We start from the raw sequence: 16,862 nt of genomic DNA on the forward strand, positions 1-16,862 counted from the left end.
TGTTAGTCCCAATGTAATAGGGGGCGGGCCTATTGCCATTTTACGGGCACATCCAAGACCCGAGAACAAATATCTGTGTTTATACAAATATCTGCCCCAGCCGGGAATCGAACCCGGGACCATCGGCTCAGTAGTCACGTCACTAACCACTACGCCATTCGGTCGTCAAATTATTATTATAAATTATAATATAATATCATCGAAGTATCAATTGGCTCGACTATAGGAGCAAAGCTAAGCTATCTTACTTTAGCCGACGATGGACGTTCGGCTTCAAACCAGTTTTTCATAACGGATTATCGTAATGATTTTGACGGAGATTTACAACAGTACCGTGGGTGGTCAGGGCTGATGATGCACGTCTTCATGCTTCAGTTAGGCGCACCCTAGACCTACAATAATATTGTGCAATATACATGTATTGTGCAATAAGATTGAATAGCGTTTTGTATCCAAATGACGTTTGCGCATTCTTCAATATTAACTCTAGACGGTCAATTATATTGCACAATCATCAATATTGCGCAATAAAATTGATCGTCTAGGGTGCGCCTTAGACATCCACAATGACGAAAGAATTTATTTCGTCATTGGACATCCGTTATTCATAGATTTATGTATCTATGTATTCCTACAGGACTATTGTATTATTCCTTTATATTATTGAAAGACCATTTTGTATTATTGAAAGACCATTTCAAGCAGAATATGGATGTCGAAACTATAAAGCTGGATGGTTTTGAAGTCATTCCCCAAAGGTATAAGGGATAAGGTCTCTAGACCTGGTCAGAGGCCAGGTCTAGAGACTGGTGGAAGTCATGTATCTGGATCGTGTACGATCATCTCCAACGACTGGAGTAAATAATATTCCAATTATTAAGAGAGAGGATGGTATTTTATTCTAATTCGGTGACTATCGAATCGAATAGGTAAGTAATGGTTTCAATATAAAATTCCAAAATTTTTAGTATAATATGATTTATTAAAGTATAAATGAGACTATAGCTAGCTTACGAAACATACTCCATCTTTTTAATTAAGTATCTTAGCGTTTCTATACATATTATTTTAAAGATTGTCAAGAGTCAGTCTAGATGATGTTAACAGGAGAATAGAATATAGATAGACCTTCCACAACATACCCCCACAAACAACTCAAGACAGTTCAAGCACTTGTAAGTAGTGACAAATATTAATAATCAAAAATACAATAAAATAATCTTGTACATTTGGTAGGTAATCGATATTTTGACCACGAATCACTGAGACGTGAATAAGATAAAATAATCGCTTGCACTTCATTCAGACAAATTCGAATAAAATATACACAATAATAATTGTAAGCCTATTTCGATGTATAGAAAACTAAACACTGTTGAAATACTAACAAAAATCATAATATATTTAATTTTATGAACTAACTACATTTTTAAAACAATGCTATTATGATAAATATCATCATATTTTACTAGCTGTACTTTCAATTTTGAAGACGAGTATTTACTTATTCATAAACATTACGTATTATAAATATAATTTAATTTAAATCGCTTAATAAAATAAGGTCGGAGTAGTGGGGGGATGGTACAATTTGTCGTTACCTAAACTATCCTACATTCTTATATTTAATTAAAACATAATGTACCTATAAAGATGAAGATAAAGGTCTAAAAATCATTTAAATATAAATGATGTGTGAAGCCAAAACTTTAAAATGACTTATGTATTATGCTTGCATTCCATAATTGACAAATGAACCTAATTAATTGCGTACCTACCTACCTAATTGTCTACCACACAAAATCTGATGATAGAACTAAGCAAAATAAATATATTTGTAACAATACATTAGTGGTTTCCTGAACCTTTTAAAATATTGGAATTTATCTTTTTGAGAAGCAGTAGGTAGTAAATTGATGAATGAATTTACAACTAAGTACATACTACAATTTATAATAGTTTATAATGATAAGTTCTCTACATACATAATTAAAGTATAAGTAGAAACTTGTTGCCCAATTACCACAAGAAAATATTTCTATTTTTTTATTTCATGGCATGACTTTTGTATTTTATTGGAAATTTACGACGCAACAATGCATTTTAACATTTAAAATATTTATAAACCGAAACTTGAGTACTACATGTTGTTACAACATGTTGTTACTTGATCATTTAAAATGTGCTAACTCAAACAGTGCGTTCATATTCATCTAACAGATCAAATTGATGAACAACTACGTAAGGACCAAAATCGAATGTATGTTGTTAAAGGTGCCACGTCGAACCAGCCAGCCTGTGATGGAACCAGGTCACACAGCTGGTACATATACTATCCTTTGTAAAATACAGCAAGAGCCCTACTATGACACCAGTCAAGTCCATTTTTTTATAAGTAGGTACATTTGTTTTTTTTCAAATTCCAAAACACGGGTTCGTTATCGACGTTTAAAACGTCACTACATCGCGACTCGCCATGAATACAGGGCTGTGATTGACGCAATTATCATACATGTATGTAGATTAGATGGGTTTATTAAAACCGCAAGGGCGAATTACCACTTTGGGCAAACTGGCAAAATATTATAGAAGAAATATTAGTCATTTATGGGAGCTGTCACCGGAACAGATAAGTTTGTGGCACTTCATAGACGTCGATAACGAACCCGTGTAGCGGCGGCAGCAGGTCAACCAAAGGGGACTCTTGCTATATTTTACAAAGTCTAGCCTATTTGCAAGGCCACACGGCCGGTGTGTTGGGCTGTAGTGGCCCCTAGTGGCGCAGTCAGTTGCGGAAGGGCCGCGGCTTGAACCCGCCGCCGCCGCCGCCGGGCGACGAGTTGAGGAACAGCTCGATGTAGCGATGCTCCATGTTGTTCTTGTCGCGACGCATCGCCTGAGGGTAAGGGGTAAGGGTTAGAGGATTTGCTGTAGGGAGGTTTAGGTGTAACAAAGGCATTATTAGGTATATTATTGGCTAACGGTCGTCCTCTGGTGGATATCAGGCCCTTAAGCCTCATCATTTAGGACTTCCAATGCGGTGGCAACCCTTCAACCTTGGACTAGCTCTTATAAGTACCACGAAAGATCTGATGACGACGATGAGCTTACGACCAAGCCGCAACTACCTAACGGCTAGCGTTTGGAATTCCTATTTTGTTGCAGCTCTTCAATACCGCGATGTAGGAATTCTTCAGCGCATTTCGCTTCACTTTCATCTGTTGGTGATAATCGGAACCTCGCATCACTACATTTATAAAGAGTGTTGCAATAAGGGTATTTTTCGCAAATTTTCAAAGGCTTAGAGCCAAAGTTGTTCAGCACGGCTAGTATGGCCATAATAAGACAACATGTGAAGTGACTGATTAAATTGAGTCACTTTTTGATATCAGTCTTAAATGTTAGCATAGGGTGTACATGGGACTCATTTTAGTTGTGTGATTGGATATAAGCCACAGTGACACTGAAACTTTTCTGCTCTGTGGAAATATGTATTTCATTCGTTCTTTTTTTTTGAAAATCCCTCATTTGTGGCTCTTGTTTGTATTGTCTATGGTTTTTTGACAATTTAAATGTCACCTAACCTAACCTGTTCGCTGTTTGGTGCGTTCGAGTGAAATATTTTGATAATATTACCATTGCATTTTTGCATTGCGCTACCCCATGGACTCATTAACTACTTTCTTGAGTTTCTTGGACGTCGTCACATGAAATAATATACGACCGAGCTTGCTCCCGACCAAGCACGATCAGATTCCTTGGGAGTTCTTCGGCAGACGATTTCTATGCACCGGCTCCATGAGACGAAGAACAAAACAGCATGCCACCTGACTGATGACCCACCCACCGTTTACCCGGCCCCAGGAGCTAGAAGGCCTTGAGACAAAAGCTCGGGCAGGATTCTGATGGGCGCAACAGAATATCATCTACGATGCTTGTCCCACGGCCTGACTGAATAATATTTGTATAACCAATGGAAGGAAAAAACAGTAGGTAAGTGCCAGTACCAGTCAGATGTTATTGTAATTGGGCACATGCACACAAAACAACTCAAAAAACTTTTTTCACTTGGCAGTACTTGGTCAACTAGGCCATTCATTGGAAGGAAACCCATACCCCAGCAGTGAGGACGTGATGGGCTATGATGATGAAGATGACAATAGGAGTCATAATCTTAGTTCATAAGTATAACTAAAATCTAATAAAACATTTTTGTTTGTTACAGAACATTGAAATTGGCTCGTAGGCAAGACGGAAGATGGTCAAAACCGGTCAGAAAATGATGGCCTAGACACGGTTGGAGAGCTCTTGTTGGCAGAAACCACCTGAAGATGGTCAGATGACATCAGCAACCTTGTGGTGATACAATGAACCGGAGCGGCACCGAACTGAAAAAGTTGAAAAACTTGGCATACATACTATGAGACCTATTTGATGACTGATATAAGCCAAGTTCAGAGTGATTATTGTGATAGTTGATAACTAAGAATACCTAATATGCTTTTATGGTGTGTGAAATAGTATACTTTTTATAATTTATTAATTAAAAGTTTAATAAATGTTTTACTTACCTAAAGAAAATATTATATTTTTATAACCATTTAATTTAGTTGTACATGCTAGTATATCCACTTATTTTTTTATAGTTAGTGTGTTGTTGATAAATAATAAAGCCTGACTAGGGTTTGTCGCTGTGGAAAAAGGATTAGCATCAGTCGCTGACTGCCCGGTGTGCCGGACTTATTAAATGTACAGTTTATATTATGATTTACATTTCTTGAACTCCACATTTAACATTCAAACTATTCAATTAGCCACTTCATTTTAGTTAGTGTGTTGTTGGTAAATAATAAAGCCTGACTAGGGTTTGTCGCTGTGGTGAAAGGACAACCAGTGATCATAGCATCAGTCGCTGACTGCCCGGTGTGCCGGACCTATTCAATGTATATGATTTACATTTCGTGAACTCCACATTTAGCATTAAAACTATTCAATTAGCCACTTCATTACCTACATACTTTGGCGTGAATAGGCAAACTTAAAGTATATGGGAGACAACTGAAAATCAGTGGTTTGTTCCTAAGGGCAAACATATGCACTGAGTTGCTTCCAAACAAACTAATGTCTATCTATCTAACTTCTTAGCACATGTGAGCGACAGGTTTTGAATCCACATTTCTTCCGTGAGGGGCGGGCGCTTACCCGTCTGAGCTAACACCGCTACATATAAGTAATATACTTAATGTATAATTTTAGTCAAATAAAAAAGAGGATGTGTGTTTTGACAAATGTTGTTTTTAAAGCATTTTCAACGGGTTATTAGAGTCCCGGATCATCCTCCCTATAAGTATTATAGTAATTTTCCTTTCCTGCATCTCTTCTTGTAGAGCAAGGATGAAATTAACAAAAACTAAACAAATAATTATACGTGCCTCCAGCTATAATCCTCCAAAATTTAAACTCAATAGAAACGAATTCTGATGATGCCAAAAAATAGTCGTGAAATAGTCATAAATAGTCGTGCTTTCCAAAAAAATAGTCGTATCATACTTTCGGAGTTAGAGCTATACTTTATGGAGGATTATAGCTGGAGGTCTCCAGCTATAATCCTCCAGCCTCTGCAGAACAAACGGTAAGGCCTATCGACTTGGTTAAGGTCTCAAAAAATAGTCGTGAAATAGTCGTAATGACATGCCAAATTTCAGAAATAGTCGTCAAAAGATAGCAAAGATATAAAGGTACTTTGCTGCAGCCCTGGTGGAGGATTATAGCTGGAGGTTTTGAAAATATCGAATATCTTTGGAACTACTATGACTATCGGTTTGAATTATGTCTCGAAAAATAGTCGTGAAATAGTCGCTTCTATTTATTATAATTTTAAGCTTGATAAAAGCTGTTAAATAATTATATCAAATTCTTCATACAAATCAAAGTGGACGAGAATGCCAAAGCAAGCCAGTACACAAAAATAATGGCACCGTAGCATTGAAGTACTCATGTCGAATTTATCTACAATAAATCATTTATTTCGTCATACTTTGCATCAATAGTATCTAAACTAATCTTGGGTATGACATTTTATTGCTTTTGCTCTTAGCCTTTACCTTACTGTGTACAGAGAAAACGTATGCCTATACACGCACACATTTATCTCTGTTATCTTGACAAACGATAGCGATGACGACTACGGCGAAGTAGTACCTAGGTCAGTTATTGTCATCCCTTACTATTCCGTGATCAGACAAATATTGCTATCCTTGTCTCCTTTCTTACCGGCATGCATCGCACGCATAGAACGCGTGAACGAACGTGTCATCGGTTTTATCTTGACAAGCGATAGCAAAGCGGTATTTATTACGTCCCTTACTATCCCGGGATCACACAAATAGTGCTGTCTTGTTTTTTTTATTAGCGTTGATGTGGCCGTCACCTCCGCCGGTGAAATTGGGATTAGTTTTATTGAAGACGCAGTACAGGGTAGCACTCAAGCGATAAGAATAAAATACGGTGTTTGAAATATAACTCATTTAATTACAATCACCGGCCGAATGTTCTTTTATTTATACTTAAGTTATTCATTAAACAATCTTTAGGTAGATTAGGTTTTATACAATTATCTCAGTATTATTTGACTATTACCTATAAACATATTTAGTTTAATTTAAAATAATCACAGTTATTTTATTGCTAAGTAATAATATAATATTGACGTAGTTCAATAAAAAAAACATGGTATGAACTTAAATATGTAATTATTTTACTATTAAAAAATAATTATTTTTTAGCCCTATATCATAATAAGCTAAGCTAAGTTGAAGTAATCACAGATTGTTCATTAGTAGGTTTAGGTAAGTATAATCACGGTTATTGTCATAATGAAATACAACTCATTTAATTACAATCACAGGCCGAAAGTACTTTTATTTATACTTAAGTTATTCATTAAACAATCTTTAGGTAGATTAGGATTTAATTATTTTTATTCTCCATAGTAAAAAGTCACGTGACCAACTAAGTTTCTATGAAAAATGATATATTTTTTTCGCGAATATTTAATTTCTGTTTTCAGTTTCGGGCTTACTTACTTAGTATACCCTTTTTGCCACACCATGTATAATGGTTTTAATAAATATACCTAAATAACTTCGTAGGTGATTATAGGGTATCTATAATGCCCAGATAACTGAATCCTGTAGGTGTAGAACTTGCAAAAATTATCAACAGCCACTGTAGCTTGCGACGTTATTGAAGAACACACGTAAGCTGCGCTGAAAAAAAAATAAGGCAAATCAACGTCTTATTAATAAAAATATTTGTTTTTTTTTAAATATTATAGACATATATATATGACTAGCTGTCCCCGCGCGCTTCGCTTCGCCTTAAAAAGTTTTCCCGTGGGAATTCCGGGATAAAAAGTAGCCTATGTTCTTTCCCAGGGTCTAGACCATATGTATACCAAATTTCATTCAAATCCGTTCAGTAGTTTTGGCGTGAAAGAGTAACAGACAGACAGACAGACAGACAGACAGACAGACAGACAGACAGACAGACACAGTTACTTTCGCATTTATAATATTAGTTAGGATTAGGATAACTTATATATAAATCTATAACTTTAAAAAAAATAATAAAAAATTACATCATACTTATATAAATAATACTACATAAATATAAATAACTAGCTGTTCCCGCGAGCTTCGCTTCGCCTTAAAAAGTTTTCCCGTGGGAATTCCGGGATAAAAAGTAGCCTATGTTCTTTCTCAGGGTCTAGACTATGTGTATACCAAATTTCATGCAAATCCGTCCAGTAGTTTTGGCGTGAAAGAGTAACAGACAGACAGACAGACAGACAGACAGACACAGTTACTTTCGCATTTATAATATTAGTTAGGATATACGAGTAGGTAGATACGAGTAGTAATAACGTTATTTCACCTAGACTATTTGTTTGGTAATTTATTGTCATTTGGAGACCACAGCAAACAGTGGAGTAAAATTTCTTATCAGTAACTTATTGCAACAATTACTTGAAACTGCGAACTTTTGTGCGAAAAGGGTAGAGTAGAAATACTGTTCATTAGTGTATTCGCCTTTTTCAATATATATGTCCCATAACCGACCTCTATTGTTTTTGAGCGAAAGAGATAGCTGAGAAAACAATTTGGCTTTTGTCCAAAACCGGTTTGGTCGGACGGTGCGTTTGAAACTTGTATGAAATTTCACAGGGTGTGAATTACTTACATAGGTATTTAGTTCAGAAACACGTTTTTGTCGCTTGTAGCTGATAGGTACAAATGAGTTTTGACAAGTAAATTGGCTGTTATAACTTTATCAACTTCAGCACCACAACACTGTATAGGCCTAGCATAAGCACAATACCATATAAAAATAGTGATAAATTCTTACCCAGGATTTGTTATCTGGTAATCATGTATTCGGAGCCATTGCAGTTTTTAAGCGCATTAAGAGTCATGATAATTTATCGGCGCATTACATCGATAGGCTGTGTTTTCACCTGAAATAATAATGGGTAGGCTTATAGGTAGGTTACACATATTTTTTTTTAATACATATATTTATTTGCCTAGTTTCATTCAGAAATACAAACAATAACGCCTTTTTTTGCTATTGAGGGGTAAATATCCACATTTAACCAAGACTACCATATGTAGGTAATCGATGATACCCACATATTTTCGTATCTACTAAGATATGTACATGAATACCTTGATTGCATGTATGCACAATTTACTCGCTCATAGTGTAAAATTGCTAATTTAATAACAATCCCCATACATATTAAGCATAGATATTAAAAAATAATTTGGCTACGTTACTTCAATAAAAAATCATGTTAATAAATAAGCTGAGCATAACAAAATGGGATGGCTGTCTTTGATATTGAGTATTAAAAAGGATACTTACTTGCAATATTCAAACATAGCACTCACTAAACACTCTTATCTGCATCCACTAATATCTTTTAGAATATAACATCTTGAATAGGTATTCATTTGCGTATAGAGCACTCACAATATTTTAACAACCAAAAATAACACCGATCGTGACCATAGTTTGCACTAAACTGTAAACAAATTATCAAACAAAACATGTAAAATACTAACCCCAACTTCACCGGTGGCGGCGCGCGGCGGCGGTCACATAAGGGACGTAATAAATACCGGTTTGCTATAGCTTGTCAAGATGTTATGCGGTCGCTCACGCGTTCTATGCGTGCGATGCATGCCGGTTAGAAAGGAGACAAGGATAGCAATATTTGTCTGATCACGGGATAGTAAGGGATGACAATAACTGACCTAGGTACTACATCGCCGTAGTCGTCATCGCTATCGTTTGTCAAGATAACAGAGATAAATGTGTGCGTGTATAGGCATACGTTTTCTCTGTACACAGTAAGGTAAAGGCTAAGAGCAAAAGCAATAAAATGTCATACCCAAGATTAGTTTAGATACTATTGATGCAAAGTATGACGAAATAAATGATTTATTGTAGATAAATTCGACATGAGTACTTCAATGCTACGGTGCCATTATTTTTGTGTACTGGCTTGCTTTGGCATTCTCGTCCACTTTGATTTGTATGAAGAATTTGATATAATTATTTAACAGCTTTTATCAAGCTTAAAATTATAATAAATAGAAGCGACTATTTCACGACTATTTTTTGAGACATAATTCAAACCGATAGTCATAGTAGTTCCAAAGATATTCGATATTTTCAAAACCTCCAGCTATAATCCTCCACCAGGGCTGCAGCAAAGTACCTTTATATCTTTGCTATCTTTTGACGACTATTTCTGAAATTTGGCATGTCATTACGACTATTTCACGACTATTTTTTGAGACCTTAACCAAGTCGATAGGCCTTACCGTTTGTTCTGCAGAGGCTGGAGGATTATAGCTGGAGACCTCCAGCTATAATCCTCCATAAAGTATAGCTCTAACTCCGAAAGTATGATACGACTATTTTTTTGGAAAGCACGACTATTTATGACTATTTCACGACTATTTTTTGGCATCATCAAAAATAGTTTCTATTGAGTTTCAATTTTGGAGGATTATAGCTCGAGGGACGTATAATTATTTGTGTCACATGTTATCACCACCTTCGAACTTGAGTGATATAATGCTACCTAAACAAATGTCAAACTGAGACATGTGTGGATAAATTGGTACACCCATGTTAGGAAATAAGACAAATCTTCCAATCTCGCTGTCAAAATTGTAACTCACATCTTGTAGTGATTATTTCGTGTTTGCCATGTTAGCGTTTGTGAGGACAACTGGTATCACACAATTTGTTGCAACTAGCTGTCATTTATATCTTGTCACCGCCATACTGTGCTACGCGTGCAGAATGGGTCACTGAGTCACCCCATTTCGGCTTGCTATAAGTATTGGCAACACCCTGTATATGACTATGCTAGGTATATTACCCGCATGGCGTCCTCGTGGCACTCGAACTCCACGTCGGCCTCGCCGGACGGGCGCCCGCTGTTGTCGTACAGGATGTCGATGTTCATCGGACGGATCGGCTTGAAGAACTGCAAGAAAGACGTTACGATGTTTTTCTTGGTAACAAGTCATGGCAAATAGCAAGGTGTGTGTCAGATATACAGGGTGGGGATTTATCAGTACATTGCGTTCAACATACTAAGTAAGTTTCATTTTGGTAACACGAAAAAAGAGATATTGCATACATGTCGCATGAGTCGGCGGTATTATCTTTACTATGAAAGTTTATGCACGAGGTTAGTGCTTTTGAATGCTGTGCAGACGGCCCCATTTCTTCGATTCGCGGCTGGGTAAGATATTTTTTGTTCTCAAGGTGTTACAAGATGTAACATGTTTGTTGAAATTGAAAAATTGAAAATTGAAAAATTAGTTATTTAGTATACTAAGTCTCAGAACACATACAAACTAAGTTACATCCTAACTAATATTATAAATGCGAAAGTAACTGTGTTTGTCTGTCTGTCTGTCTGTCTGTCTGTTACTCTTTCACGCCAAAACTACTCAACGGATTTGAATGAAATTTGGTGCCCGCGAGCTTCGCTTCGCCTTAAAAAGATTTTCCCGTGGGAATTCCGGGATAAAAAGTAGCCTATGTTCTTTCTCAGGGTCTAGACCATATGTATACCAAATTTCATTCAAATCTGTTCAGTAGTTTTTGCGTGAAAGAGTAACAGACAGACAGACAGACAGACAGACAGACACAGTTACTTTCGCATTTATAATATTAGTTAGGATTAGGATAGTTAGGATTTAATCTTACAAGAGTTAATGGGTAACGTTGAAGACCAAGATAGGTGTAGACCTGAGTTTTGGCCTCCAGCGCCGTCCGCCAAGCAGAGTGCATAAATAATTCGAAGAGAAAAATGGAATACATGCTCAAGATATCAAAGACACTAACTTGCACAGCACACAGTGTGATTCAAATTTAACTTTTTTTGTATTGTTTAATCTCCTCTCTCCTGCTCCGTCTGCCAGATTATATATAGAGTGCAATGTCCTGCACTAGACTACCCTACAGACGTGTTTGTCTATGGTACTAGTACTCACATAGGCGATGTCCTGTGGCGACGCCTTGAAGGGCAGGCCGCGCATGTGCACGCAGTGCGCGCCCCCCCCGCCCCCGCGCCGGAACCCGCCCCCACGCGCCGCGCCGTAGCCGTAGCCGCCGCCGCCTGGAACATACATACATTGTTATGATCACCGCACATGTTACCGTAACCATAACCACCAGTAGAGCTCGCGTTCTACTGGTTGACAGAAAGAAAAAGAAGCGATCCCTTTACGTTAAGGTTATAATATGTGCGGTGACCTTTATACATAAATATGTAATTATAATAATTGGTTTTGAGATATATTGTTGGGGTTACCACTACCGAACTTTAGCAAATTAATAGTCGAAAAGCGTCGCTCGCTTGTTTTATCTGACGTGCCTTATATGGATCGATAACTGTTTGACATGTAGTAACCCCTCTGGTCCAGAGATATAAAGTGTTTCAGCGTGCTATGGAAAGTGCTAGCTCGAGGTTTCAGATAATTTTGTAAATTAGGTAATTTGCACTCCTATCAAAATGCCTAACTAAACCCTTACTTTATTGATCAAAACACACATTTAATCATAATTTTAAAGTGAAGATGGGACAATAGACAGTATTTTCGCTAAAACTATCCGTTCAAGCCAGATGTACCAGTGTGATTAGTGTGGTTGCAATGCAATACATACTTCCTCCATGAGGCATGGCGCGGGGCGGGCGGCGCGCGCGGTCGCCGCGGTCGTAGGGCGCGGGGCGCGGCCGCCGCGGCTCGCGGGACCCCCACGAACGAACCTCTTCGGCGGAACTCAGGAACACTTCTATGTACCTGGAGGGTTGGATAGGTTAGTAAATGGAGTGGATGTGTTGAGGAATGAGTTTTTGATACAGAAGGCTCTCCGAAATGTGTAACTTCTGTCCGAGGATTATAACAGGTCTAGAACTGCGAGCTTTAGTGGCAGTGGTCAGTTCGTATCTGATGAAGAATTGAGGTAAAAGAAATTCCAAATGGGGAGAGAGAGATCAGGCAAACATAGCGGGTACCACTTATTGTCTCGGTGGTGATCACTTTATCACGTCTGTGGTGTAAACATTTGGTTGATGGGGATGATCACGAGTGTTGTGGCGATGTTGTTTGATGATGATGATGATGAATAAAATTATGATGAACAACAGAGGAAAGTTGCTACATATTAAGTAACAAAAATACAATGCCCGTTTTCACCATCAAGTCATAATCTCATGGGGTTATTGGTGAAAAAGGGCATTAAATAAGTACATTCATTGCTACACAGTATAAAGCGGGGTTTACACTGGCAATAAAAGCTGAAAGTCGACCAGTGCAAGAGTGAAACACGGCGTAGTTAACTTGCAGAAGTCGACTTGTATATTTTATTGCCAGTGAATCCCGCTTAAATATAAACATGAAGAGTTGATACTGCAGTCCCCACGTCGCCGCCGCCATGTTCCTCGCCCCGCGCCCCGCTCCCCGCTCCCGCTCCCACCCTCTATAGATGAACCTGTACTGCGCTTCCTATCACTACCATTTTCATTTTATGGTGCTTATTCAAATTGTGTAAGTGTAGGTAACGAATTGTTTCATGTTTATTATAAGCACCTGTTAGAAATGTATACATATATATTTTTGTATGAATGCCTTCAAAAAAGGTGTTAAGTTGTGATTTTTTAATGGAAAAACAGGATCTCATGGTCTAATGAGGTCAATATTCGGTTGGCAGATATAACAGTGGTGTGTTTGCATTAATTCCTCTTACTTTTTGCATAGAAATATACAAATGGAAAAGCAGTACGTAATTATAGTTTGTGTATTAATTTAGTGTGTAATTTTGAATGTGAATAAATAAGTGATTTTCTAGAAGTATTCGTATTTGAATAAGCACAATAAAATTGCATGGGCAGCAGTAGAAAACATCATCGTAAGCCAATGATTAAAATCCTCCCTCCCTGTAACAGTTCAAAAGTAATCAATCCCATATTTTCAAAATAACCCTCCCTTATGTCTGTTGGTCACCCAAAAATAGTACTCAATACTGATATTCCCAAAGACTGGTAGTTTTTTTTTCTATTTGAAAGTGAAATTCCCATTTTTATGCAAGGACCAACAACATTTAGGAAGAACTCAAATTATACCCACTACACCATACCGTTAAAACCTGTAAATAGTGTTTCAGTATAGACGTCCCATTTAAAACCCTGTTGTAAGGTAATGTATGTTTATACATTTTTATTCCTTGTTCTCAAAACTGATATTCTTATATTTTCACATAATATCTATGGCAAGGCAAAGATTTTGTGAACTTATTCATCAGAACGAAACATCTCTGAAACACAATTGTGGGCCCAGCTTACTTGGCATTGGGTTACGAAAATCTCATGGAGCGGGCAATAATAAGCTGAGAGTGGTTGCCTCAATTTTCATTTTAGTTTTACTGTATGCAATAAAAAACGCACGTTTTTATTGTAACAATCATTGATTATTGAAATTTTATTCTAACATGATACAACTCTAAAGTCATGCTTTCAGATTTAACTGAAAATGCTCTGGACAACTTTCATTCAACTGATATCTTTACAGACAGCTTAATATTAATAGTTCCGGCTTAAAAACCAAAAACAGAATCTTTAAACCTTCTCTGATCACCAGGTCACTTGGTCTCAGGAGATCCACTTCGGGTCGCTGAGCCAGCAAAGTAAGTACTCTGGCCACCACCTTAACTGCAACCACAACGACCAAGCACTCCGGGCCATTTCAATCAAGTCCCCCCACCTGTGTCCTATTTTCTCTCTGTCTTTCGCGAGTGCTTCCTGCGCGGTGGGCTTGTCTACGAAGTGTACGAAGGCCTCTCCGGACGCGCGGCCCGACTGGTCGCACAGTAAGTGTACCCCGTTGGGAGCCACCCGCAGCCCTGCCCGGCGCGGAACAAACGTTACTGGATGTTGGCTTGGGAGAGTGCTTGTGGTGAATTGGACACTTGTTGAGGAAATGGTATCTTTCTCGACTTCAGTTTATAGGTAATCTTAGGTATCTATTTAGTTTTTATGTTTTCAAGTATAGATCCAAAATTAAGTTATACTCGTCCTTGTCCTCATAGCACAGGAAATATATATTTTGAATAACAAGGTTTTTATTAAAAACATTTCTTTACTATTTTATTGTATGATTGGTGGCTATGGATTATTCAGAAGTTGTGTCTTGATCTTGATTTACTGATAACAAACCACAATAATTAATCATATTATCAAAAGAATGTTAACATAGTGCCAATCCATCACAAAACACTGTGCAAATATAGCCAAATCCTCACACTTAAGATTCAGCCATGATGAAGTGGAAAAAACTAGCATCTGTGCATTTTAGCCTTAACATTAGGACTACTGACAGTAGTTCAGATCATAAAAATTAAAATACTGTTAACATCAAATGGGCCAAAAGGTACTGATGCTCACATAGGTAGATGTTCACAAGCTTGCATCATAATTCATTGGATAATGCAGATTTATTACTGGATGTAAAATTCAGGTTATTTTTATATGCTTATGAGCCAGCTGTGTGGACAACTACTAGTGCCTAAGAAGAGGTTCTGAAAGTATTCAAATTTCTCCCAGAATTTCATGAAAGGTGAAGATTTGATTGCATCATAATTTGTATCACATTTTCTGTGATTTGTATATTAAGCTTTTATCATCATGATGAAGTTATATTTCATATCAAGGGGACATCACATTGTTAAACACTACTAGTAATCAACAATATAGATGCTCACCATTAAAGAATTGTACTATTTCCTCCTTTGAACATCCGAATGGCAAACCCCTAAGTTTGACAACTCCCATCTCATCAGATATGTTGCCGGGGGCTTCAAAGCCATTGGCATTCTGCCTCATGGCATTGAGGGCCCAGTCCATATCCTGTCTGTCCGTCGAGAACACTGAAGAGTAAATACATAGTGGTTAGATAATTTAAAAAGCAATATAGATTTGATGTCTATACATTACATTATATCTACTACAGATATATTTTTGGATCAACATAGCCTATCATATAACATAGCTATTGCCATGCCTGCTGCTCCAGTTTACTTGGGAACTAGGTTGGCTGAGCTGAAATTAAGGGGTTATTTACAAAGGTTCCACCCAAGACTCCTGAGAGAGCTATTATGGTCAGGATCTTCACCCCCTCTCAGAATGAATAGACATCTACTACAGATATAAGTTTTTAGAACACGGCCAACCTTCAATATATCTCTTCCCCATATTCTCTTTGTCCTTCCTGAGGGCATCGTCGACATCCTGCTGGGACTCCACCTCTACAAAGCACTCCCCCGAAGGTCGTCCTGGTCGCACCTCTGTCAGGTGCACTCCTGGAATTGTAACATAGGGTTTAACCACTGTTTGTAGACAAGAGTGAGCAAATGTATGCTTACACAGCTTATACTGTGAGGGTTGGATTGGAATTTATGCAGCATATTTTGTTGCAATTGCTGCATGCTAGGTGGATAACCAATATTATACATCATGACATAGGTTGACACAGGCACAGGTGACACAGGCACAGGTGGATAATTTAATCACAATGAAAAATATGTATTAATAGTGGTTTGTTATTCATCTTTGTAGGTATTCCTTTTGTGCGTAAAACGCAGCCATTGATGACATATCGGTCCCTATGTCTAGCAGCTGTATTGTGAAAGTATAGTTGGATTATTATGGTTGGAAAGTCTAGAACATACCGTCTTTGCCTCCAACAATATTGACGCCTCCAAGAAAGTCGATCACGTCGTCTACGGTGGTAGAGAAAGGTAGACCCCTCAACTTCACGATGTGCCCCCCATCACCGGACCCCAACATGGTTGCCGAATATTTTTACCAGTATTTTTATCAAGAAACTACTCAGGTACTTAAATAAAATGTGATTAAAGTGAGTTTTTTCAAAATAATCACGAAAATTCACAATTTTACACAATCACCAAGCAAAGACGCTTATGTTTTAGTGATGTCAAATTTGAAAAATATCTTCTAAGTCTAATCAACAACAACATTCGATCGATTCGATTATTGGTTTGAAATTTGAGACTTATCATAGTCATCAACTACATTATTTTAATCTCGCATGAACTATTTATAAAGTCATAATTTTGCTCGTAATAAAATAAATTTGATAGAAAAAAAAATATCTGAAATTACAATGTTTGTTAAAAAAAAAGTTTACAGTTTTGGAGAAAAAGATGGCGTTGCCGTTGTCTGAGTTGCTGTCAAACCCTCAGAAAACCGATTTTAT

The 16,862-nt window shown here is 37.4% G+C and overlaps 1 protein-coding gene and 2 long non-coding RNA genes across 3 annotated transcripts; 1 reads left to right on the plus strand and 2 right to left on the minus strand.

Moving 5' to 3' along the window:
* Positions 1-961: 961 nt before the first annotated feature.
* Positions 962-16,583, minus strand: LOC105383115 (heterogeneous nuclear ribonucleoprotein H). Its single transcript, XM_038119991.2, has 8 exons — positions 16,315-16,583; positions 15,817-15,945; positions 15,349-15,513; positions 14,352-14,490; positions 12,256-12,392; positions 11,583-11,707; positions 10,457-10,564; positions 962-2,896 (listed from the first exon to the last, which is right to left on the minus strand). Exons 1-8 carry the CDS (start codon positions 16,430-16,432, stop codon positions 2,786-2,788), a joined length of 1,032 nt encoding a protein of 343 aa, XP_037975919.1. The 5' UTR covers positions 16,433-16,583; the 3' UTR covers positions 962-2,785.
* LOC125488622 lies at positions 3,599-4,581 on the plus strand. Its single transcript, XR_007266355.1, has 2 exons — positions 3,599-3,993; positions 4,226-4,581. It is a non-coding gene; the product is annotated as an uncharacterized LOC125488622 (long non-coding RNA).
* On the minus strand, positions 7,091-9,022 carry LOC125488623. The gene is made up of 3 exons (XR_007266356.1): positions 8,926-9,022; positions 8,407-8,515; positions 7,091-7,268 (listed from the first exon to the last, which is right to left on the minus strand). It is a non-coding gene; the product is annotated as an uncharacterized LOC125488623 (long non-coding RNA).
* Positions 16,584-16,862: the final 279 nt, after the last annotated feature.

This window comes from Plutella xylostella, chromosome 6 (assembly GCF_932276165.1).
Source record: "Plutella xylostella chromosome 6, ilPluXylo3.1, whole genome shotgun sequence".
In the NCBI taxonomy this organism is placed as follows: Eukaryota; Metazoa; Arthropoda; class Insecta; order Lepidoptera; family Plutellidae; genus Plutella; species Plutella xylostella.

Excerpts from the sequence above, each read along its gene's own strand:
- LOC105383115 (XM_038119991.2), bottom strand. The coding sequence starts at position 16,432 with ATGTTGGGGTCCGGTGATGGGGGGCACATCGTGAAGTTGAGGGGTCTA. Across the intron at positions 10,565-11,582 it reads CGCCACAGGACATCGCCTAT|TTCTTCAAGCCGATCCGTCC; the intron begins GTGAGTACTAGT and ends TCTTTCTTGCAG. Across the intron at positions 2,897-10,456 it reads GCCACGAGGACGCCATGCGG|GCGATGCGTCGCGACAAGAA; the intron begins GTAATATACCTA and ends CCTTACCCTCAG.